General features: G+C 54.3%; 1 protein-coding gene across 3 annotated transcripts in view; it reads left to right on the forward strand.

Annotated features, from left to right (window-relative positions):
- Positions 1-9,963, forward strand: part of GRHL1 (grainyhead like transcription factor 1) — a 56,614-nt gene extending 46,651 nt beyond the window's left edge. For all 3 annotated transcript variants that reach the window (XM_086699997.1, XM_086699998.1, XM_086699999.1), the window contains 5 exons: positions 893-930; positions 3,213-3,304; positions 3,641-3,726; positions 7,057-7,121; positions 8,254-9,963. In XM_086699997.1, the coding sequence (XP_086556123.1) occupies positions 893-930; positions 3,213-3,304; positions 3,641-3,726; positions 7,057-7,121; positions 8,254-8,368 (396 nt within the window). In that variant the 3' untranslated portion in view covers positions 8,369-9,963. The remainder of the gene's footprint in view (positions 1-892; positions 931-3,212; positions 3,305-3,640; positions 3,727-7,056; positions 7,122-8,253) is intronic.
- The last annotated feature ends 15,551 nt before the right edge of the window (positions 9,964-25,514 follow it).

Genomic DNA, 25,514 nt, shown 5'->3' on the forward strand with positions numbered 1-25,514 from the left:
ACCAAGCCCGTCAGCGTCCGCTTCACTCTGTACCTGCGTATTTGTATCTTTGTTCATTTAAAGATGCTGGAACAGTAACATAATTTGAAGTCTGAGTCTGTGATCTTGTGGATTTAACTCGTGTGGTTCTGGGCAGGAGGGAAAAGCCAGAGGAGTCCCTAGGGTAGAGGCCCTAAGGGCAGAAAGAACGCCCAAAGGCTCTTTCCGTGGTTTTGGTTACTGAATCGCAGTTGGCACATGGATCGCCGGATCTTGGCAACTAATGTGAAACTAGCCACACCCTGCTTTGAGCAGAAGCTTCGTAGAGATAACAGCTTGCATAGAGCGGAGCCTGCTTTCTGTGCAGAGCTCAAAAAAGTATGCAGAAGAGACCCTGCCGTGCGCTTGGCGCCCAGATTTCTCTGGGCTCGTGCGTGACTTTATTTAGAGTTCTGGGGTGGGGGTGGGGGGCATTGCCGGTGTATCCAGTTTCTAATGAGAAGCTTCTGGTGAGCAGGGGGTCAGCCAACTTTCTCTGTAAAGGCTCAAATAGTAAATATTGCAGGCTTTTGGGGTTACACAGTGTCTGATGTGACTGTTCAGCTCTGCCGTTGTAGTGCCGAAGCAGCCATAAACAACGTGCCAGTGACTGAGTGTGGCTGTTTGCCACTACGTACTTTATTTATATAAACAGGCACTGGGCCAGACTCGGCTCGTGGGCCATAGTTTCCCAGCCGCTGGCTTAGAGGAGTTCCAGATACCTGTAAGAATCTGGTAATTGAAAAATAAGGCTAAAGGGTGGTGTACGAGGTTGGTCAGATTCAAAATTATTTTCATTTTAGGAATAAGTCACTTAACGGTCTGAAATACTTTGAGCATATACTTGAAAAGCTGTCTATTTTTTTGGTTTTAGGTCCTTCCTCTGGCCTCAGAAGAACTGGAGGGTGAAGGGTAAGGCTTCTGTTTTGTTTTATTTTGTTTAAATGTTTGTTTATTTTTGAGAGCGGGAGAGAGAGCATGAGCAGGGGAGGGACAAAGGGTGGGGGACGGGGATCCAAAGCGGGCTCTGCGCTGCGGGGCTCGAACTCACAAACCTCGAGATCACGACCTGAGCCAAAGTTGGATGCTTAACCCACTGAGCCAGCCAGGCGCCCCTGTTTTGTTTAACAGGTTCTTTTTATCTGTGAACAATCTCAAACTTACAGAAAAATTGCAAGTATAATACAAAGAACTAATTTTTTCCTGAGTCCTTTGCAAACTCAGTGACCCACCATTCCTAAATACGTGTGTATTTCTTGCAAACGAGGACAGTCTCCCACATAACAGAGTCGGGATATTAACAAGACACTAGTCCCAGCCAGTCCTCGTTCCTCATTTGAGTTTTGCCGGTTGTTCCAATAATGTCCTTTATAGCAAAAAAGGATCCGATTCCGACCCCGTGTATTCAGTTGTCTCCTTCAGCCTCAGACAGTCCAGTCTCTCCTTGACTTTCCTGACCCACTACTTCTGAAGATTAGAAACCCATTGCTTAGAATGTCCTTCGGTTTGGGTTTGTTCGTTGTTTTCTCATGATTAGATTCAGATGACTCTGCACCTCAGCAGGAATTTCCCAGACATAATGGTGCATCCTCTGTGCATCCTGTCAGGTAGCATAATTTCCGTGTCACCCCCTGCTCGTGCTGTTCACTCGGATCGCTGGATCAAGGCCGTGTCTGCCAGGCTTCTCCCCCGCGAAGCTATTTTGTAATCAGTGGTTTGTGGGGAGGTGCTTTGTGGCTTTTAAAGATCTCATTCCTCATCAGACTTCGAATTTATTCATTTTTTTCTTTATATCGGTACGGGCTCCTGGTTTCCAACTTTATTCAACAAGTCGCACGTCATTTACTTGCTCACATTGTCGCAGTAGGTCGGCGGACCCCTTCAAGCTGCCCCTGGGTCCCCTGACGTGACCCTCCCCCCAGCTCCTGGAGCGCCTTCCTCACCTTCAGGCACGATGTCTTCCAGGTGCTTGTGTTTTCCCTTCCCAGCTTGAGAACCTGCTCCTTCTCCAGAGGGAGCCCAGCCCTGGGTGTGCTCCTGACTCTCGCGCCGTTGCTGTCACCCCCCTCCCCCAGCACACGGGCGCCCTCCTTGGTCCGCTCGGGCCCTGACTGCCCGCGCCCCCAGACCCCCTCCTCAGCGCTCTACCGTGTTGAGGGGCCGGTCCCCTCTTCCGGGCTCCCCCTTCAGACCCACGTTGCCTATGGAGCCTTTTCCTCTGAAGGCCAGTCCTCCACTGCCTCTAACTCCTCGTGTGCTCAGAGCCTGCACGTGCTCTCAGGGGAGGTCTGGGATGTGCCGGCAACTGAGACGGACACGCTGAGTATTTTAAGGCCCAATCCCTGTGCCTGAAGTGTCGTTCTGCTCAAAGCCAAGCACTCCCTTTCTTCACTTCCAGTTATGGGACTGTTTCCCCGCTCGCCCCCACTGACCTCCCTCACAGCGTAGAACTTGCACCCTGTGACTGAGCCTTGGAACCACTCAGTCCTCAGCGGTGTCTTCTTCCCCTCTTTCTTTGCACAGACACTACTGTATTCTGACCCTTTGGGATTTTATGCTGTGATGGTCTCCAGGGTCCTCTCCCAGGTTCTGCTGCGGGTCCTGGAGTCCCCTCCAGTCTCCACCACACACACGCGTTGAGTACAGCATTCTCGTCTCACGAACCTTTGAAAGGTTTCCTAAATGCCTGCAGCATTAAGTCGGAAGTTCCTTATAGCCAGATGATCAAGGTATTCCATAGTAGAGTCCAGCCTTCTGGATTTGTCTTCCTGCAGAGCATCGTATCTTAGCCAGCCCGGCTCTGTGGCTACACCTCCCCCCTTGGTTGACGTGTTCTCTCCTGTTAGCACCTTGATGTACGTATCTCAGGTTCTACCTCCTCCATAAAATGTTTCCTGAAAAGAAGCCCTGCGTTCCTGCAAAGGCAGCTTGATCTAGTGTGAGAGCGATGGAGGGTGTCTGGCAGGTGACCTGAGTGTAGTCCCAGCTCTGCCATTAAGTTGTGTGAGCTGGTTCAGTCACTGTCTTCCCTTGGGCCTCAGGTTTTCATCCACAGACTGAGGAAGCTGGACCAGGTAAAGAACCAAGGTCATGTTAAATCTAAACTTCGGTAACGTACCCTAAATCTCTCTTTTGTTCCCGCAAGCGATGTTTTCAGTCGGCATCACTGATTGCCTCGTTTGGATTGCCTGCAGGTCTAACTTGAAAAGGGGTCCGTACGGATCAGAGGATGACTTTGCCATTCCAACTCCTGCTAAGCTGACTCGGGTGGAAGAACCAAAGAGAGGTGCGTTGGTTCACATTTCTTGTGGGAGCTTTCAGTTAGAAGTGAATTCTGACTCTGTCAAAAGCATGAATTGCTCAAACCAACCCTGTCTGGCTTGACTTTCTCGAGCATTCTTCCGTCAGGCCAGCTCTTGGCTTGAAGCTTGGGCTTCTAGCAGAGTTCCAAGAAGCTGAGAGCCACGTTCCTCAAGATGGAGTTGACTTTGGTTCATGTTTACTGTTCCTGATGCAGATGTCTCTTTTTATTTCAACCGCTCTCCAGAGTCTCTTATTTTGCTCATATGAATAACCGCGTCCTTTCTCTCCCCACCCCGCTGTACTCCTGGCTGGGAATTAGTGCTGCTGTATGTGCGGAAGGAGTCAGAGGAAGTCTTTGATGCCCTGATGCTTAAGACTCCGTCTTTGAAAGGCTTGATGGAGGCCGTAAGTAGTGGAAACTTGGAAGCCCTCTTTCGAAAGTAAAACCCGCTTAAGTAGAAGTTTTCTCTGAAACAAATTTTATCAGACCTTCCAGATTCTCTGTTATACTGAAATCTCTGCAGCCTGTGCTGTGTGGCACACGTTTCATCCAGCCACACGTGGCCCTGAGTCATCTGCCGGGCCATCCCCGCTGGGTCTTACAGGGTCTCACCCAGCAGACTAGTTGGCAGACGGTAACCTCTGAGTGATGTCTACTGAACTGAATTGAGTGCTTTTGTTTTTGGGGTTTTTTTTTTAATGTTTTGTATATTTGGGGGCGGAGCAGAGAGAGAGGGGGACAGAGGACCCAAGCAGGCTCTGCACTGTCAGCGGCAAGCCTGATGCAAGGGCTCGAACTCACGCACCGTGAGGTCGTGACCTGAGCTGAAATCGGATGCTCAACCGACCGAGCTACCCAGGCGCCCCCTGAATTGAGTGCTTTTGCGATGGTCCGTGCAGTAGTTTTTGCTTGTTCGTTTGTTTTCTTAAACATTCTACTCTTTTTTTGGGTTTAGTTATTTTGAGAGAGTGCAAGTGGGAGAAGGAATAGAGAGAGGGCGGGGAAGAGAGAGAATTCGAAGCAGCCTCCACACCATCAGCATGGAGCCTGATGGGGGACTCACACTAACTGTGAGATCGTGACCTGAGCCAAAGACAGACTCTTAACCGACTGAGCCACCCGGGCACCCTGATCCGTGTCGTAGTTTGTTATATACTTGGTTAAAAGCAGATTGCCGTTTAACAAACCATTTAGACCCTGACAAAAATTATTTTTAATCAAATAGAGATCTCGGAAAATTTCATACATAAAAACAGTGGCTCCTTGGTCGGCCTTCGAAACGCCCGATCCTGGGGAACGACGGAGCTTATGTCAAGTCCTTACCCAAAGCCTATTTTTGAAAATGTAGACATGTAGCCAGTGATGACCGTAAGTCTTTCTCACAAGACCTCAGCAGTGAATAAAGTTACCCCAGCCGGGCCTTCTGGGACTTCAGCAAGAGATGGCCTGAGAAGGAGCCCATTTTGGCTTTGCTCCAGGACAAAATTCAAAGAATCTACACTGTATCCTGATATTTGTCAGCCCCCTGTAGGTCATAGGCATCTTTGAGCTCAGAGCATGTGCGTAACTGGGCTAGAAACCTGTTTCCTCTGGTTCTCTGGACAGCTGCGGTGCATTCAGTTCAATGAACAATATTTGTTAAGCATCTGCTTTATGCCAGATAGTGTTCTGGCTTCTCGAGTTACAAGAGTTAAGTGACACATTGCCAAATGGAGTTTGGGTGCTAGTTAGGAAGGTGGGGACAATAAAATAGGCAAAGAAGGAGCGCCATGGGATTGAGCCCTTAGTGTGGAGCCTGCTGAAGATTCTCTCTCCCTCCCTCTGCCCCTCTCCCTGGCTCACGTGTGCCCTCTCTCTCTCTCTAAAAATAAAAAAAGAAAATGTTTTTAAATGGGCAAAGAAACTAAGAAGTAATTTTCCAGGCACTGATAAATGCAGTGAAGAAAAAGAAAGTGGTGGGGTACAGGGACGAGGACTGGGGGAACCACGGTCTCTCGGGGTCCCTGAGCTCAGAGGCATCTCCCAGCATATTGCCTTCCCCCACCACAGCCAGTGCCACCGTTAGCCTCTGCTCTGTGTTGTTTTTCAGCTTCCTGCGATTTCTCCTCGGTTACCCTTTCTTACCTTGTCTTCTGGTAACCCTTCCTCATTTAGAACCACGCAAACTCCTAATTATGGAGAGAGAAGAAACGAGAATGGTTGAGACTTTACAGTGCAGATACAACTTGCTTGTAGCCCGTAGAGAATTTGTCAGTGTTTCCTAATGGATGTTCCACAAACACCCGAGGAATTACTAGCCAGTGATACAGAAAAGAGGTGGATTTGTTTGGGGCGCCCGGGTGGCTCAGTCGGTTAAGCGTCCAACTTCGGCTCAGGTCACCATCTCACGGCTTGCGAGTTCGAGGCCTGCATTAGGCTCTGCGCTTGCAGCGCGGAGCCTGCTTGGGATTCTCTCTCTCCCTCTTTCCCTCCCTCTCTCTCCGCCCCTCCCTTGCTCGTGGATTCGCTCTCTCGCTCTCTCAAAATAAATAAACTTTAAAAAAATCATTAAAAAAATTGAAAGATAAACATTGATCATTCTTTTAAAACAAAAGGAAGTGGATCTGTTTGTACGAGAGCTTGGATGTGGGCTGAAAGGGGTGTTTTGTGAGCCCGACAGCGGTCCCAAGGCTGGCCTTCTGGCCTTTCTTCGTGCCGCCTTGAGTTCTGCTCTTCGTATGGAAGGTCAGCTGTGGCCCCAGTTTAGGGGTGGTCTGCACAATTCTGAATAAAGCATTTGGCCCAGACGGAGTCAGCTCATCCTTGGATTAATTCATCCTCTCTCTCTCAAGATAGCCTCTGGGCGCTCGTAGGAAGCCTGCAGACTTGACCCTGTACTGATTTCCCTGCTCCGTGTGGACCCTCGCCGATGGTAGCAAGGGGGGTGGGGGAGCTGGGGCCCGGGAGGGGCGGAGGGCCCCACCCCAGCGGCTGCAGCCACAGTGGCCGGAGCCCTGATGGTTTTGTGAAAGTCTGTGTTCTCCCTGGAGAGGCCTCGGGTAGATCTGGCCGAGGCGCCCTTCCTGGCTTGTGATCAGGGACTTGGACGTTTCCTGTGGGCTGTGGGACATTGAAATGTTTGTTTCCTTCTGGAAGCGAACTCCTGCTTTGTGCCGGACGCTCGTCAGTCGTCACCGCGTCCCGTGGTACTCGAAGGGAGGGTCTGTGCTGATGAGGACAGTCACTTGTGTTGATTTCTACACTTGATCAGAATACTCGTGACGGTGTGGCTACGTGCCCTTACACGCTTCTCAAAAGCCGTAGAGTGTGAACCTAATGGGAACTGTGGATGCTAGTTATGATGCTGGAGCGATGTTGGCTCCTCACGGACGACGAAAGCCCCGCAGGGACGTGAGATGGTGGCACCCAGGGTCTGGTGGGTGTGCAGCTGTGTGCTTTCTGCTCAATTGTTTATAAACCTAAAGCTCTCTATAAAGTGTTCATTTTCTAAAAGGATGACCATACGGGACACTTAGGGACTTCAGCAAACTGGGGGGAAGTGACAGGCACCTGATTGCAGCCCCTCCAAAGGCAGGTGACGCCCCCACCCCCTGGGGATATGCGTGGTTTCGTGTATGTCTTTGCACGTGCATTTTTGAAAGACAGAAAGCTGAGTGACTGGGCACAGTATTTATAATTTGTGTTTTAAAGCCATGAGATTAGCATTTTGTAATTATCTTTCTTGGTTCTTTTAGATCTCAGACAAGTATGATGTGCCCCATGACAAGATTGGGAAAATATTCAAGAAATGTAAAAAAGGGTAAGCATTAACTGGCATTTCTCCTCCCTCTAAATAATATCAGTCTCACGTCACATGAACGCTATTCACGTGCGTTTGTGCCCAGTCTAGAAAGAGTTGTACAGACGTGAATGCGAGGATGTATTTTTTCTTAAGTTATCCACACGAAATTGATCTACCTTTCTGAGACAACTTTGTGGATCTTTTTTTCCAAGCAAAATTTTTATGTGCTCTTGCCTTGCTTGGCAGCAGTGAAATGGCTCCAGATCCCAGAGCCCAGGTCGAGATTTAGGAAGGGTAACCACGGTCGCTACCCCGTTTACTGAGCCCTCATCGTGAGGCAGGCACCCGATCGGGCACTTCGCACGCTAAGTTCCCACACTGCCCTCTGAGCTGGTGTGATGTTCAGTAAGTCAGGAGTTCACACGCAAGGCAGCTGAGGTGCAGAGAGCCTGAGCCGCGGCCACAGTCGGGCAGAGGTCAGTGCCAAGGCCCTGGTCCCGGCTCAGTCTCTGCTCCTTCTGTATTCCGTCCTGGATCATGTTTTCAGTCACTGGACGTTGCTGCCTCATCCAGAAATGAACATTTTTAGTCCCATTTCACTTGAGCGTCTGTGCTGTTTGACACGGGTAAGCCGAGTGTGGCTTAATTCTAAGGCAGATCCTAATTGGAACTTTCTCGATGGGCCTACCAGGGAGCGTTGGACTTACTAGCAGTTCGGTTAAACTTTGAGGATCTGTTGCCAGGGAAGATGACTCGTCAGGGAGCCGTGGCTCCAGATCCCGTAGGTTAATTTTACCCATGCGCCTTGGGAAGCCGGCCCGGCGCGGTGCGGCTCCCGCAGACGTGGTTCGTGTGTTGTGAGGGCTCCTGCGTATCGAGTCGTGACCACGTGCTGAAGTGGTAACAGGGAAGAGGCCGGCGCGGTTTGTTTTCCCTCGGTTCCCGCACTGTTACAAGCGCTTTACTTGAGCCCCTCAAGGTAGGCACCGTGGTTACCCCCGTTCCACAGATGAGGGGACCGAGGCTTAGGGAGGTTTTGTAAGTGACGCACCTCCCGTGCCGCAGCCAGTGAGCGGCAGCGCCGACTGGGAAACCGGGTCTGGCTCGCAGTCGGGCAGGGATGAACACGAGGGTCTCGCTCGTCTTCCAGGATTCTGGTGAACATGGACGACAACATCGTGAAGCATTACTCCAATGAAGACACCTTCCAGCTGCAGATCGAGGAAGTGGGGGGGTCGTACAAACTCACCCTCACTGAGATCTAAGGGCACACCGCCCCCCCTCCCCCCCCCAGCGAGTTCATGAAGGCCTCACGTAGGTCTTACCCACCGGAAGCAGGTGCATCGCAGGCGTGGGCGGATGCCGGTGGAAGGGACCCCTTTCGAGTTGGAGACGGCGTTGCGTTTGGCTGGTAGATAGCGTTCAACGCGCCGCACTGGCGTTTTTCAGGCAGCCGAGGAATCCATATGCCATCATGTTTGAATTTTCTGATATAGATACTTAGGATTAAAAGTGAAACCTTTATTCCAAGATTTAATAGACTCTCTGGGAACCTTTAGAATATCTGCTACATTATTTATATAAAAATACTGGAATATTTGTCTCTTCAATGTTAGTGGGCCTGCTCACCAGTGCAAGTCAGAAAAGGCAGCGGGCTTGGCTTTCAGGGTGCTGTGCCCTTGTCCGAGCTCAGCGTGACCGACTGCCTCAGGGTAGGGGGAGCGGCGCCCCAAGGGGGGGGGGGGTGCGCCCTTTCTCCCTCAGCCTCTCCGCCTCCAGAAAATGTTTACTCAAGTAGGGCATGTTCCTGAAATCTCCCCGTGCAACTTTCTTGAACATATCACCTGCCTTTCTCATGAAGAACCTAAATGGGTGACAGTGTGAATCAGTTAAGCTAACGCTGCATTGTATATAAGTGCAATACGTTTTTGAAGGCCTGTGTCTGTAAATGTGTATATACGTGTCTTATACAAATAGATAATATATAAATACGGTGTCTGTACATACAGCATAGAGATGCAACAAGGTCTACCTTGCAGACTTTCCCTAAACGAAAGGTTAAGTTATTTTTGGTAACGTCTACCAAGCAGACCGAGTCCTGTGCTTGGTGGAACTCACCAAAACGCCTCGTCTGCGTCCTCGCCAACAGCAGTCATCCCAGAGCACGGCAAAACCTGCCCGAACGGCAGAGATTCTGTTTGCTCTTGAGAATGCGGTTGGTTATTCGGATTTCTGCCCTAACGAACGAAGTAAAGGAAGAACGCCAGCGCATTTCCCGTCTGTTGCGTATGCCGTTCTCAGTCGTGTGTCCCCGCGAGAGTGAACACGCAGCAATCCTAACACATGCCGCGATTATCGTGGTCTCGGTGATACGACCCCAAATGGAGTCCTTCCTCATCTTCCTGTTACGCGAAGTGATTTCTAGTTCGTCGTGTTCCAGAGCCTTCAGGCTTCGAGCACCTTGTGTGCTGCAGACCATTCTGGAAAGCACTCATGAGTGCATGAGACTGTATTACTCTGGCAGGGGAACAATTTGTACACGTGTTGAAATATATAAATGTACTAAAGAGTGTAATTTTATAACAAGTACAATCACGGGTATCCAGGTTCAGGGAGCTAGAGTAGGTCATTTGTGTAAGTAGGACTTGTAGTTGCATTTTTACGTTAAACTGTCCTAATGAAGTATGTGAACTAAATTAAATTGCTGGTTTTCTAAGATAAGATACCATGGGACACGGGTCATGACTATTTTATATTTTGTGTTATGAAATTAATTTTTGTCTTGTTTGTTGTTTTTCACTGTATCACTGAAGATGCATTTTAAACCAAAGGGATTAAATTTTGTATATCTATTTCGTAAGATGTCACTTCCTGTCAACTCCATTTCCCTTTACCCTTCCGTTACTCGCTAACGCGCGGTGTGAGAGCGTAGCCTCGTGGGGCTGAGAAGAACCTCCCTGGCATTCTCTCCTCATTTCTCAAACGGAGAGTCCTCTTTTCCCTTCGGCTTCAGTTTTCCGTACAGGTGTCTGAAATGACCCAAGTAACTGTTAAATAAGGGAGCCCCGAACGATTGCCACTGTTACCAAAATGTAACCACTAAAGCCGAAGGTAGACGCTTCGAGACCCAAAATCTTAAGGGTTCTTAGTTTTTTAAAAGCTTAACAGAGCATGTTTGGTTTTAAAAAATCTGCCGATAATGTTTCAGTTCGTCAGACTCTCTGAATCAAACAGCTGTCAGGAGTTTATTCAGGGAATCCAGGGCCTGAATGTGATGGGCACTAAAATACATTTCTAACGAATACATGATCGGATCAATGACGCGAACTGCCTGCTGGATCTCCCGTGATACCTATTCGTTGTTCACGTTAGTCCTTGGGCCGCAAGTGGAGAATCTAGGGGCAGACTCCGCTCCTGTCACTCAGCGGCCCCAGAGCCGGACTCCGAGCCTTTCGCCAGACTCCACGTTTACCAAGGCTCCAGGGAGCTCCCCGGGTTCCCTTCTGCTCCCTGACCTTCCCGCACGCGGCTGCGTCTCTTTCTCCCTTTGTCAGTTAGCAGAGAGGCTGTTTACAAGTCAGAAGCTCACAAGGCAGTCCGGGCTGGACCTGGAGCAGCAGGCCACGGAGTCGGCGTGGTCTGTTTAACGAGGCGGCCGTCAGTGAAGAAGTCCCTGAGAGAGCGCCCAGAAGGGGGTTCCGTGAGGCGGACGAGACTCGGCAGGGAGGAAGTCCCAGAAGAAGGCAGATGTGGGACTGCGTCTTGGTAGGACCCCGCAGAGAGCACTCTGCACCTGGTTTCCGTCCCTCCGGCTACTCTGGGGGAAGCGGTGAGCAGTGTCATCCAGTGTTGGCGATACTGGCCTCTCACCTGCAAATTTGGTCACCGATGTGTGGCAAATCCAGGCCACCCAGTCAGCACGCGACGTAGTCAGACCTTAAACCCACGCCCGAGGGCTGGCCCAGCAGGTGTAGGGTAACAGCAGGCACACGGGTGGTTCCTCTCCATTCACGTCTCCTCGGTCTCACATGCACTTGGCCCTGAACTTCTTTAGCCAAAGAAGTTTAGCCCTTCAAATCTTTCAGCCAAATTCTGTCTCAGCCCTCTTACTGTGAATGTAACACAGGCTAAGAAAAAGAAAAACATAGGGGCGCCTGGGTGGCTCAGTCAGTGAAGCATCCGACTTCGGCTCGGGTCACGATCTCTCACAGTCCGTGAGTTCGAGCCCCGCGTCGGGCTCTGTGATGACAGCTCGGAGTCTGGAGCCTATTTCAGATTCTGTGTCTCCCTCTCTCTGACCCTCCCCCGTTCATGCTCTGTCTCTGTCTCAAAAATAAACATTAAAAAAAGAAAAAGAAAAACATAAGCCATTAGAGTGAATGTTGAGCTCCATGAGAAGATTTCTCTCAGAGATTTCCTACCTCTCCTTATCTCGCTCCCCAGAGATAAGCGTGGGTGGTCTCTCCACAGCCACACACGACTCCCTCAGGCAACGGAGGCTACTCCTGAGACGGTTTTACAAATAGTGAACTGGTTTTTCCTTCTTTTTCTTTCTTTTTTTTTTTGTTTTATTTATTTTTTTTTAACTTTTTTTTAATATTTATTTTTGAGAGCGAGAGAGAGCGAGACAGAATATGAGTGGGCAGGCTCCGGGCTCTGAGCCATCAGCACAGAGCCTGACGCGGGCCTTGAACTCACGAACCGTGAGATCATGACCTGAGCTGAAGTCGGACGCTCAACCGACTGAGCCACCCAGGCGCCCCCCCCCCTTTCTTTTTTTCTGCAAACGTTTTCATTTACCGCCATCCTTTGGATGTGCTCTGGTTCCTGACTGCACTGTCCTGTCTGACGCCGGGATCGTCACCTGATCTGAGCCCACTGGAGGGCGCCCAGGCCAGGTTCCGCCATCACAGAAGGAGACAGGCCGACACGTCTGCCTTTGCGCCCCCAGCACACGAGTGCTGGGTCACCAGACACGGTCCGTAAATACGTTGTGGGCACTGCCACGTTGCCCTCCTCAGTGAAACCGATTTGCATTCCTACCCACCGAGTCTGAGAGTCTTTCCCGACATCTTCCCGCCTGGATTGGTGCTTCTTGCGTTGGAGTTGAAGTCGAACATAACTTCGTGTTCGGCGGCCCTTTGTGCTTGCGAACTGTGTACGTACGTCCTTGAGATACTCCGTCCGTTGTCCTGCTTTCTCGCGTCTTGCGCCCTTCAGTGCACCCCACCATCCGTCCCTGCCATACGCTTCATCTGACTGTACCAGACCCTTGACAAGGTCCTTGAATCCCCACCGGATTGCAAGGGTCAGGAGGCGACACTAACGAGATAGACGTCCACCATTTCCCTCCACTGTCACATGCCCTTTCCCCCGCAAACTCCCTTTCCCAGCTCACCGATGACCTGACACTCTCTCTCTCAAAATAAATAAACATTAAAAAAAAAAAAAAACCACTCAAATACTCCCTCCTTGAATTATGATGTTTTGAGCATGCCATCTGATTCCCATTGAGGGGCTAGTTGATAACAATGACCAATAGATTTTCACAGACTCGAGCAGTCCAGAGTCAGCCCCTGGAAGATACCTTGTTCTTTCTGGAATGTTCTCTTGTATGTTGCTGCAAAAGAGGAGCTCTACCGCTCTCTTTTCCAAGTTCTAGAATTCTGAGGAAGGGGAGGGAATCTGGTGGGCGGGGTTTCTTTCGGTGATTGGGAGCGAAGATGGGACTTTCTTTCCCTCCAGCTTTCCCATTCCCAGGCGCGCACCCGAGCTCAGGTGTAGGTGCCCTTCGTGTGCTCGAAGGAGGGTCGTTTCAGTGATCGGGAGTGGAGTTTGTCTTCTGACCTCTACTCCCTTCAGTGCATGATTTCCCTGTCATTCTTTACGGAAAATTAAGCCCACAGCCCAGGGACACCGCCTCTCACACGAGCGCACACCAGCCTGAGTGCAGGGACTTTCTGAGGACACCCAGTCACATCATGGTTAGCTCTCCATTTCTCGCGTGACCTGGTTTCTTTGCCCTACTGAAAAAAAAGCACAATTTGCTTAATTTTCAGGAAAATCTTAAGTGATACAAACTAAAAAAGTGCAAGATAATTTTCTACTTCCTATTTCCATTGAGGACCTTCCTTTTTTTCTTTTCCTTCTCTTTCTCTTGTTCTTTTTCTTTCTCTTTTTCTTTTTTCTCTCTCTCTTTTTTTTTCTCTCTCTTTCTGTCTCTTTTTCTTTTTTTTCTTTGCTTTTTCTTTTCCTTTTCTCCCTTTCTGTCTCAGTATATGTCAAGACCTCAACCACTGACCAGGGAAATTACAGGATGCAAAAATGTTTAAGGATTCCAGCTGGCCTGTTATCTCATCTGGAGGACAGGCCTCACGCTGTAAACAACCATCTGCAGGAGGGGGCCATGATTCCTTCTGGTCTCAGAAGTTTAAAACTCACCAGGGAGTTGATCACGCAGGCCTGCTCTGCCTAGGCCGCCATAAAGGAGGGTGGGAAAGGAAAGTGCCAGTGCGGTTCACATATTACCCTTTGGAATGGATACAGAGTTTTCTGCCCAAATGAATCTAGACACAGACCTTTTAACTGTCACAAAAAATTAACTCACAGTGGATCACGAGCCTAGATGTAAAGTGCAAAGCTATAAAATTCCTAGCAGATAGCACAAGAGAAAACCTAGATCCCTTTGGGTATGCCAAGGGCTTTTTAGAGACAACACCAAAGCACAATCCACGAGAGAAATAATTGATAAGTCGGATTTGACTAAAATTACAAACGTCTCCTTTGTGAAAGGCGAGGTGGGGAGAACGAGAAGACGAGCCCCAGCCTGGGAGAGAATAGTTGCCAAGAATCGTCTAGCAAAGGACTGTTACTCAAAATATACAAAGAACTTTCATACTCCACAATAAGACGACAAACTACCTGATTAAAAAAACAGGCCAAACACCTTAACAGACACCTCACCGAAGAAGGTATACAGATGGCAAGGGTGTGGAAAGATGCCCCACATCAGACGATCTCGAGGAGGTGCAAATTAGAACCACGAGGAGACCCCACTGCACGCTGACCAGAAGGACCAAACCCTGGAGCCCTGAGGACACCGCCCGCTGGGCCAGGGCCAGGAGAAGCAGGAACGCTCACTGGTGGGAGTGCAGAGGGGAGCGGCCACTCTGGGAGACAGCCGGGTGGCCCCTTACAAAACCAGACCGTTACCCTGTGACCCAGCGGTCGTGCTCCTCGGTGTTCGCCCCCAGCGAGCTGAAACCTTAGGTCCACACAAAAGCCTGCACACAAATGTTCGTGATGGCTTTATTCCTAATTGCCAAAACTTGGGAGCAACCCAGGTGTCTTTCGGTAGGTGAGCGGATAAAGAAACCGTGGTCCATGAGACAATGGAACATTTTCAATGCTCAAAAGCAATGAGCTACGCAAGTCATGAAACGATGTACAGGCAGCCTCAATGCATGTGTCTAGGTGAACAAAGCCAATCGGAAAAGACCACGTGCCGCGTGATTCCAACCATAGGACTTTCGGGAAAAAGGGAAGTGATGCAGACAGTGAAAAGATCGGGGGTTGCCAGGGTTTATGGGGAACGAATGGATAGGTAGAACACAGAGGATTTTCAGAGCAGTGGAAACGTTTTTTTTAATTCTGGTTTTTGGGGGAGGGGGGCGTGTTAATGTTTATGTTTGAGGCGGGGGGCCGGAGGAGAGGCAGCGAGAGAGAGAGAGAGAGAGAGAGAGAGAGAGAGGATCCGATGTGGGCTCTGCGCTCGCGGAGGGGCTCGATCTCACGAAACGTGAGATCCTGGCCTGAGCTGAAGTCGGAGGCTTAACCAGCTGAGCCATCCAGGGGCCCGTAGAGCAGTGAAAATATTACAATGATGGATACATGCCCACGCGTCATTACACAATTGTCCAAACGCGTAGAAGGCACAACACCAAGAACGAGCCCTGATGTAAACTGTGGACTTTGGGTGATAACAGTGTATTGTGTGGGTTGAACGGTTGTGGCAAATATATCCTCTGGTGGGGGATGTGCATAGTGGAGAAGGCTGTGCATGTGCAGGGAAGAGGGTAGAGGGGAAACCTCTGTACCTCCCCAATGTTGCCGTGAACCTAAAACTGCTCTAAATTTTTTTTGATGTTTATTTATTTTTGAGAGAGACCCACACAGAGTGCAAGTGAGGGAGGGTCAGAGAGAGAGGGAGGCACAGAGCCCGAAGCAGGCTCCGGGCTCCGAGCTGTCAGCCCAGAGCCCAACGTGGGCTCGAACTCACGAACCGTGAGATTGTGACCTGAGCCGAAGTCGGACACTCAACCGACCGAGCCGCCCAGGCGCCCCGAAAACTGCTCTAAAAAAATAAAGCCCTGCTAACAAATTGTTTGTTCCCACACAAATGCACAGACTTGCCCCCTTTCAGGTCTGAGGGCCTATGGGAACCCGCAAGCCCTCCGTTTCTGACTTGTGTGTCTAAACCCAAGGTCAAAGAGCGCTCCCGTGGGAGGTGTGCAGGCCACCTGTCGAGGTTCCTCATCCCTGGGCAGGGTCTAGGAGTGACCCTGTGCCTGAGGCGGGCACTGTGGGTAGCCTGTGTGACCCGATCTTAGGCTCAGCCGCGCAGGGAGGGGGGTTGTGGACAGGCACGGCCCCCCTGGCCCCCGGGACCGGGAACAGCCAGCTCTGCTGCAGTCCCCCGGCACTCAGCAAGTTGGATGCTCCCACGTCCGTGTCCCGCTGGACCAGACGGAGCGGGGGACATCTCGTCCCGTGGCTGCAGAGGGAGCCGGAGGTGAGCCCGGTGGCCGGCACGGATGGCCCGGTTGCCAGGGACCAGCACGGAGCGCTTCGTCTCTGTTTGCGTGCTGGCTGTGATAAGAGTGAACAAACATCCTGCAGGCCACGCAGTCAGGCTCAGGGAGCTGTGGCTCCAGAGGGCAAAGTTGCCCCGGGGGGACGGTGGCCCCGCCCCAGAAGGGCCCCAGGGGGAAACCAAGCGGGAGGAGGGAGCGGCTCTTGGTTCCCACGTCGGTAGTGTTCGGTAGTGCCGTCGGTTCGACTCAAGGCCACGCTGTGAGGCGGGAGGGCAGAGATCATCGGCGCCACTTTGCAAAGAAGCACGCGGGCTCCGAGAGGCTCAGCGGCCCGGCCCGTGTCACACAGCAGTGGGCAGAGCCGGCCGGCTCTCAGCCTCCCCCAGAGCCATGTGGCCTCGGCACTCCGAAGGCAGCAGTGCCCTCATCGTTTCCGTCCCGCTCCCAATAGCTGGCTCCCTTTTGCATTTTTTTCCCATGGCATCTGTCCTCAAAGCCGTCGGCTCTGTGGCCTAGAGCGGACAGGCCTAGCTGAGGGAGGAAACTCTGGAACAGTGAGTGCCGCAGGTCCCCTCGCCATTCTGTCCCTGTCTCTCCTCTGACAGCCTCTGCCCACAGCTGTGGGAAGACGGACAGTTGGCGGAAAGCCCCCGGAGGAGGCTCGCACCCGCCGACGCCCTGCGCCCAGGCCCCTCTGCCTGGCTCTCCGCTCCCGGCCCCGGCCCTGGCTGCAGGACCCCTCCCGTTAGGAAGCCAGGCCCCGGCCTGGGGACCCCCGGGTCGGAGGCAGCCGGGGAGGCGGCTGCAGGGAGGCCTCCTTCCGCGGCCTCCTCGCGCCCGGCCCGCCCGCCTGGGAGGCCAGATGCTGGCCAGGCCCGTGTGAGGTTTGTGCAGCCTTCCCGGGTGGCTGAGGGCCAGGCAGGGGCCGGCCTGTGGGTGTCTGGCCCAGCTGGCCGCCGGCTGCCTTTCTCCCGCCGGCCCTGGCGCACAGCCCACGGCTGGCGCGACGCTGAGACCTTTCCCCCACTTCCAGCCCGGGCCTCCAGATGATTCCAGGCCCCTAAAGTTTCCAGGAGTCACATGTTGCCGGCGCAGGGCTTCTCGGTCGATTCCCAGCACCCCCGCCCTTGCTTGGGCCTGAAGGCCACAGTGGCAAACAGGGAAGGGAACCGGGGCCCCCCCGAGGAGGTCCATCGCAGGCCTGCAGGGCTGGGACCAGGCTGGAGCGGGACGGGGGGCCACCCTCTGTGCACCGAGGCCCCCAGCGCCTGCCCCGGATCAGCACAGCGCCCGCCCTGCCCAACCTCCGCGACCTTCCCAGCTCCCCGCATGTCGCTGGTCGGCGTTAGTCCTGAGGGTGGGGCCTCGGTGACCCACTTTCTCTCAGTCATCATCATGGGACCCTCCCCGCATCCCCAGCCTCTCTTGTCTGCTTCTAATTCCCTCGACCTCGATACGCCCGGTCTTCCCACTCCTGAGCCCAAGGCATGGATGGAGAAACTGAGGCACAGAGGCGAGCGGAGGCCAGACAGACTGGGCCCTGGCGACCCCCAGCCCCAACCCCAGGCCCTGCCCAGACCCCGGAGCAAAGAGCTGGCTTTGGGGAGGCAGGGATGCAGGGGGCTGGGGGCTCCCAGCCTCCTCACCCCTGCCTGAGGGGCAGGAAAAGCCACTTCCCCAGAGGGACACGGGGCCAGGCCCCAATCCTGCCTCCGTAGCTCCCTGATCAGAGAGGGGATGTAGGGAGGCCGCCTTGGCTACCCCTCCCCCAGCGTCTCAGGGAGCCCCATCTAGATGGAAGCCGGCAGACATCAGATGCCCTCCCCCCACCTCCCGTAAAGCGCCTCCAGCCTGCTGTCTTATCAGAGGCGGCACCAGAACTGTCCCGACTGCTTGGGGATTGTAGGACAGAGGCACCAGAGTGAAGACAGTGGTCTGGGGAAGCAGTGAGGACTTATCAGCAAGCAGGCCAGGCAGTGGTGTCCCAGGCCACCCACAGAGCCCTGGGGCTTCCTTCCAGATCTCCAGGGGCTGTGCCCTTCCCAGGCCAGCCTCCTCCGGCTCCCAGCCCTGGGCAAGTGCCGGGCAACCTGCACCTGCCCAGCTCCTGGGCGGGCTCCCTGCTTTCCTGTCCCCTCAGGGACAGTTTCTGGGGGCTCACAGGCTGTGTGGGGTGGGGGCCGGGGGATGACTACAGCCCTTATCCAGAGCTTGAAAGGACATCATACCTGGTGAGGAGGGCCCAGAGCTCGGGGGCCTGGGGCAGGTGAAAAGGGGAATCTAATTGTATTTCTAGATGTGTCCCAGACATCTGGAAACGTCCAGGGAGCCGGATGCCTGGGTGCTGCACCCAGGGGCTGGTCTGAGAGGTGAATACATGATGGAAGCCGGCTTTCTCCCTGTCAGAGAAGGGTTAGAAGAACACAGGAAAGGAGGGAACTGGAGCGGACCTACGTTGTTGGTTGGAACTGGAGACGCTCCCTCCGGGAACCCAAGTTTCCAATATTTACAGATTCAGAAGTATCAACGTGCATGTGTGTGCACACGCGTGTGCACACATATGTGCGTGCGCGTATGAGTGTGTGCATGCATGTACATGTGTGTACGTGCACGAATGTGTATGCATGTCCGTGTGTGCATGTACGTGTGCATGTGTGCGTGTGTGTGTGTATGTGTGTGTGTGCATGTGTGTGTAGCTGCTCTCCCAGGGCAGCTGAGAGGGCCTGGGAGCTGGGACCCCCTTACAACAGTGGGCACACTTGAGGCCCAAACCTGGGCATCCCAGAGCCCTTCTCCACCAGAAGGAGTCCGAGTTCCTTGGAGAAACGGCCAGTCCCGGGGACGGGGGCGGGGCAGAGCACAAGATGAGCCCGGAGCACCTCGTTGAGCAGAAAGCAAGAACGTGCTCAAGGATGGGGACACGGCGGAAGGACCCCAGTGTCAGCTCAACGGGGCTCCGCCGGCCAAATCTAGGACAGCTCGGGCTTCAGAATAAGTGACTGTCCCAGAACAAAATAGAAGATCATAATCTTACGTACACACAGACGTAAACTGACAGAATACGCCAAATTTTTAATAAAGGATCAGGTATTCACGTACTTTCAGAGTGTCATCCCTCAGAATATTTACGAATTACGGAATAAAAGAGCAGCGCGTCTACAGCGGAAAGCCCGGCAGACGTCACCTTAGTCGAGTGATCAAAATGAACAATATTAGTAACAGGAGAAATCGATACAGGACGCAGAGACAGTTGCACCGAGAAGAACACGGCATCCCTTAGGAGGTGTTCCTGCCAAAGATGCCCCGCCTAATTCTAACTATTAAGTAGAGTCCGGGGAACCCAGATGGACGCCCCGAGTGGGCCCCTCCCCCACCCCCAGGATACCTCAGACAATTCTCTGGCCCGATAGTTTTCCTAAAACATCGTCCGAAGTCAGGGCCTTCTCCATCCGGGGTACTTGTTCAATCTCACCAGCGTAGTGAAGGTCTGCTGTGTAGACAATGCCCAGGGCACTGGAGAGGGGTCCGTAGGGAGCGCCTGTCCATGGACGTTGCCAGACTCTGGCCTGAGAGCGGGGGGGGGGGTGGGGGGGGGGGCCTGGGGTGGGGGGTGGGGTGGCAGGCGGGGGAGAGAGGGCAGAACCGTGACTCAATGAAGACCTCTGGAGAACAGGGAGGTGTTTGACCCCAAGCGGCCGAAGGGGCTGGGCGGTGGGAAGACAGGAAACAAATCCGGCTCCAGTGTAGTTGGAGAGCCCTGAAAGGGGGTGTTCAAGCGAGGGAGCACCCCTGAGATCGCAGTGCTCGAGGGGGGCACTGGGGAGTGCAGGCTGTCACCTGGCAGCCAAGGCCTTGCCCAGATAAGGAACGGCAGCGACAGGTGCGTGTGCACTGTGCACACACGTGCAGGTGTGCGCACGGGGTGGGGGGCGGGGGGTGGCTCAGCCCGACGGGTTTCCAGTGGCCTGGGCTTCTGGGAAGGGGGCTACGGGGAGGGGGCTGTGTGAGGCTGGCCCCCGAGTCCCTGGGAAGTTATACACAGTCAGCCTGCTTCCTGGGACGCTGTTCCTCGCTTCTGTTTCTGCCCCCGGGGAAATCTGCCATCAGGTGGGGGCATCGGCCTGGAGACGGAGGGCTGCCTTCCGAGGGCAAACAGGAAGGGCAGAAGCTAACCTTCCCCGGGCTCAAATCTGGGCGCCGTGCTGGGTGGGTGTGGGGGATTCTGCTGGCTTGCAGGGCTCCTGGTTGCAGAGAAAACTCTCTGAGGCAGAGAGCTGGGAAACCAACATGAGAAAACAGTCAGGAACCGTGGCCAAGGCCGTGCCCCAGAAATGGGCCACGCCCATGGCTGCCCAGGATATGTCCTCCATCCACCCTGTCGCTGGTGGATGCAGGGCTCCCCACCTGGCCTCCTGGGCCCCCTGTAGGTATCTCTGAGGGTGGAGGCTTGGCCGAGGCCCCAGAAGGGTGAGGAGGATTAACCCAGGGCTTCTGCAGAAGGACACAAGCCTGCCTCCGTCTAAGAGTTTCTAACCAGGTTTCCCAGAGACAAGAAGGGCCCGGGGGCCGCGTGTGCTCACATCCCAGTGTCTCAGGACCACTGGAAAGGTGGGCAGCATCCAGAGTGTCAGGGGCTGCACAGAGAGGCCTGAGGGGTCGTGGTCTTGGAAGCCTTCCTGGAGGAGGTGACTGGTCAGGATGGCTAGCAGGAGCCCCCTGGACACATGGAAAGCCTGGGAGCCTGCTTCAAAGTAGGCCCGGCTTTGCTGCAGGGACCAAAAGCGGGGACTCGGGCTGGAGACAGAGTGTCCTATCAGAGCCATCTGCCTCCTTCCTTCAAGAGTCTTCAAGGATCTCCTTCCCCGAAAAGAGGCAGGGTCCCCTCCCATTGCCTGTCCCAGCTGACCTGGGGCGCCCTCCCCGGTCCTTCCCTGGACGCCTGCCTTACCCACCTGGGGTGGGTGCAGCCCCAGGCCTGGGACTCTGAATTTCTCACTCCAGAGAGTGGGTGGAGCCACTGAGGGGCCTTGCCTTGAGGGGCAAGTTCTAGACCCGAGGAGTCTGGCTAGAGCCGGACAAGGGACCGGAGACAGCAGAAGGCAGGGGACTACTGAGAAGGCCGTGGTAGAAATCCAGACACAAAAGAGGTGGGGCAGGGGGAGGGGACAGACAGAGGGGGCTCCGTGAGCAGGGGTGACAGGGAAGTACTGACCCTACTTGGTGGCTGTTTGGATGTGGAGGGAAGGGGGAGTCTCAGCTTTCCCTGAACGAACCTTCCCGCGGAGGGAAGGCAGCGCGATTTCCATCCCACCTCACCTGCTGTCCCTCTGGCCTGTCCTGGCATCGCCCAGGTCCCGCCTCGGGCCATCTCCTCCCCCAGAGCAGGGGCCTGGGCAGCAGGCTCAGAGCCAGGTGGCCTTCTGGAAAGGTGGCTCTGGTTTCCTGGAAGAACTAAAACAGCAAACACACGGCATTTCTCTGTACTTCCGACAGTGCCCGGGCCCCCGCTCTGGGAGATAAGGCTGTGTACACAGCAGCCCCCTGGCCAGGACTCACCTCCTTCCCCCGCAGCTGCTGAGGGCAGAGGGAAGGGGGGCGGAGCTCAGGGGTCCGAGGGCACAGAGACCCAGGAGCCAGTCTGCCAGCCTCCTTTCCCAGGGGAGGCACCTGCCACAGGGATTCCCGGCCAGAGGCCACGAAACGCTGCCACGTACCCGAGATCCGTGAGCACGCGGGGCCCGCTCTGAAGCCTGCATGAATCATGTGCGTGCGTGTGTGTGCACACGGGTGTGCTGCTTTATCCTTTGTTCAACACACATCCAGGCCCGGGGCGTGGGAGTGGGATGTAGCAGGGACCAAGGCGGTGGAACCTGACCTCACCGACCTCTCAGGGGTCGGACCCTCAAACGGGAGACACACAGGTTGAACAGGGCGAGCAGGAGCGCGTGCGCGGTGGGGGGTGGTCAGTGTTCTGGCTGGGGGCACGGGGGGGAGGGGCACACAAGCGTGGGACATTCTGGGGATCTTTAATGCAGCAACAGGATATACGTAGCTGCACCGGTGAGAAAGAACACAGGAGCCCACGGTCTGAACTTACACAGGACTCCCTGCGACTCCACCTGCAGCCATCGGAGGGCAACAGATATCGGACCCAGCTTGCGGCTGTAAATAACGAAAAACTGGGGCAGGTTCTATGAAACGCTGGGAGGCACGGCGGGGGGCTGTGGTTCCCCGAGAGGGTAAAACTTGGGGATGGCTCCCGCTTTCCGCCGGGGGGGGGGGGGGGGGGGGGGAGGGGCAGCCCAGGGGCGTTCTAAACCACAGCACGGGGAGCTCATCTGCAGTGTTTGCTGATTTCTGCGGTGTAAATATCCCCATCGTGGCTGATTTCAAGCTACGAAGATAGCATCACTGCAAATGGAAATGAGGACATGGGTGCCATGGGCCGGTGCGAGCTGGCTGCAGCATGTGACAACCTGCAGAGACTGGCGATCGGCGGCTCAGATAAGGGAGGGAGCCCCGGGCGGGCACCGTGTGTGGTAGAAACATTTTTTTCTCGTGGGGACGCAGAGTTCCGGGCTCAGCCTTATCTTCGGGGCAGCTGTTAGGGTGGAAAGCGCTCTGGGGGTCAAGCACCACAGCCCGTCTCCTACTCTCTTCCTTTCAAGTAGCAGAGGCAGGGCCCTGGCCTTGCGAACCCGAGCTTCTTCCCCGCATCTGGGCAGACCGAGGCATTGCTCGTCAGGCCCGGGTGCCGGGGCTGGTCAGCAAAGAGGGGGTCTGAGAACCCACTGTTAGCTCCGCCCCTGGGCCTGATCAGAAGTCCTTCCCCCGAGTCCTGGGCTGTGCCCGCATCTGTGTGAAGCCCTGGGGACAGGGTAGCCTGCTCTGTGACCCCGAACCTCCCCTACACGCACACACACACACACACACACACACACACACACTTTTCTTCCCCCCTTTTTAAAAGTTTACTTATTTATTTTGGGAGAGAGAAAGAGAGAGCAAACAAGAGAGGGTCAGAGAGGAGAGAGAGAACCCCCAGCAGGTTCTGCGCCGTCAGCACAGAGCCCGACACGGGGCTTGAACTCATGAACCTGAGCCGAAAGCAAGAGTCAGATGCTCAACCCACTGAGCCACCCAGAGGCCCCTCCCCTTCCTCTTTGAAGCTCAGCTCAAACATGGCCGGGAGGCGGTGTTCTGAGCCTAGGATGAGGTGCCTGTCTGCCTCCGGTCCCTCCTACCTCGCTTACTTCCTCTGGTCCCGTCCCTGATGCCTGGTCACCTGTGTGTCCCCCACAGCCCCCCACCCCCAGACTGTGCGTGTACTCAAAGCTCGCTGTCTCAGGCCATCAGCTGAGATGAATTCATGGGTGGGGGTGGGGGTCATTTAACCTGTTCACGCCCTCTCAGTCAAGAGCAGGGGTACACACGGATGGGGCGATCTTGAGGACAAATGCTCCCCGATCCTGGAGCCCAGACATGTGCTGGAATCCAGAGGGGCTGGTTGAAGCCCACGTGGGCTGTTTGATCCAACCTTCTGCTCTAACCCTTTGCCACCGTACTAACAACATCCTCTGATAGCCAGAAGGGGAAACCGAGTCTGGGGCAGGGAGGAGCCGGCTTCCCCATGACCGCTCCCGGCCTCCTCCCCACTGGCTGCTGAGGCCATCAGCGTGGATATGTCCCTCTGCAGAGGAAGTGGTGGCCAGGCCCACCCCTGTGCTGGGAGGAATTTTCCCAGGGTGGGGAGTTTCCTGCTCCCCGAGTGCCAGACAAAGCCCGCAGTAGGACCCTGTGGGACAGGGAGCTTCCAGCACCCCTCTGACCAGCCCCCACCCAGAAGAATGCGCTGGGCCTGTGACACCCTTGTCCCCTCCCTTCCTCCCCCACCCAGAGCTTTGTGAACTGGAGCCAGGGAGCCCGAGAGCTGGGAACTTAAATGGTCTCCGAGCCCGGCGCTGAAACGTCTCCGCGGCAAAGCGCGTGAGGTGGTGTCCAGAATGCTCTAAGGCCTGGCTGTAGGACGGTGCGCACCCCAAGAGCTCCCTGGGACCACCCAGCCCGGGCCTGGCCCGCCGGCCTGGGGGTGCAAACTCGGTGGCCTTCTGCACCTGAGCTCGGGAGCTGCCTCCCCCGCTCGTGGGACTCCGGGCCCTGCCCCTCCCGGGGTTTCCGGGGGTCCCGCACGCACAGCCCTCAGGGTCCCACAGAGTGAGGCGGCCGGCTGTCCCCTCCAGCCCACATCGCACACAAACCGGTCCAACAGCAGGGACCGCGTCCCTGGCGCGGGCGATTTGATTTCTCTAAGGGCCACGTTTTGTGGAACTGAACCTGTAATTCTTAAAACATCTCAGCTGGGGAAGTATTATTACTTCCATCTATTTATTTATTTTAATTTTTTTAATGTTTATTTTTGAGAGAGAGAGACAGACAGACAGAGCATGAGCAGGGGAAGGGCAGAGAGAGAGAGAGGGAGACACAGAATCCGAAGCAGGCTCCGGGCTCCGAGCTGTCAACACAGAGCCCTCCACGGGGCTCGAACCCACGAACCGCGAGATCATGACCCGAGCCGAAGTCGGACGCTTAACCGACGGAGCCCCCCAGGTGCCCCGGTTACTCCCATTTTAAAGTTCAAGAGACTGAGGATCTGGGATAAGTGGGCTCCTGCGGGTCCATAAAACAAAAGGGCGAAGGCTGTCAGTGTGGACCCGGACAGAAGACGTCCAGGGCAGAAGGAGAACTTCAGGGTGACATATAGCTCACCGGATGCACGCATGACTTCCAAAAGCCAAACCCAAGCTAAAAGAAAATGTGTGTTCTATATGTAAACATAGAGAAATAGGGCTGGCGCCGATAACCTGCCTTCGGAGGCGGAGTGGATGGGAAAAGGGGGGAGACTCTCACTGTTTGTCCGCAGGATGAGAGAGAGGAAGGAGAGGCAGAGGGGAGGCAGAGAGGGGGAAGGAACAGAGAAAAATGTTACTTTCTATTAAAAAAATTTTTTTAAGTTTATTTATTTATTTTGAGAGAGAGAGGCAGGGAGGCACAGAGAGGGAGGGAGAGAGAGGATCCCAAGCGGACCCTGCGCTCTCAGCGCGGAGCCCGATGCGGGGCTTGAACTCGTGAACCGTGAGATCACTACCCGAGTCACAACCAAGAGGCGGACGCTTAACCGACTGAGCCACGCAGGCGTTCTCTACTTTCTTTTCACGTACTTTTCTCTATTTCTCTGTTTTCTATAATGAGGACGGTTACTTTTGCAGTAATAATATTAACATTTATTTGAATGATGATGTAAAATTATTAAAAGAAATCTTCAATTGGACCAGCCACAAGAACGTTGTTCAAGGAGTTTCCAGACTGCGGCACATGATGGCCTTCAGAGCGCTCTCACTACGGGCAAGGTCAGGGGCAAACGGGCAAAGGGCCGAGCTGGCCCCCCACCCCCTACCACCAATCAGCTGTATGATCTGGACAAGTTCCCTAACCTCCCCGTCCTCAAATGCCCCCTCTGGCAGATGGGGGTCATCTGTGCCTATGATGCAAAGTCCGTGTCAAAATGAAATGAGATCATGAAAACCCCTGTGCCGACAGT

Source organism: Puma concolor, chromosome A3, assembly GCF_028749965.1.
Source record: "Puma concolor isolate L17-30 chromosome A3, mPumCon1.1.hap2, whole genome shotgun sequence".
NCBI lineage: Eukaryota > Metazoa > Chordata > Mammalia > Carnivora > Felidae > Puma > Puma concolor.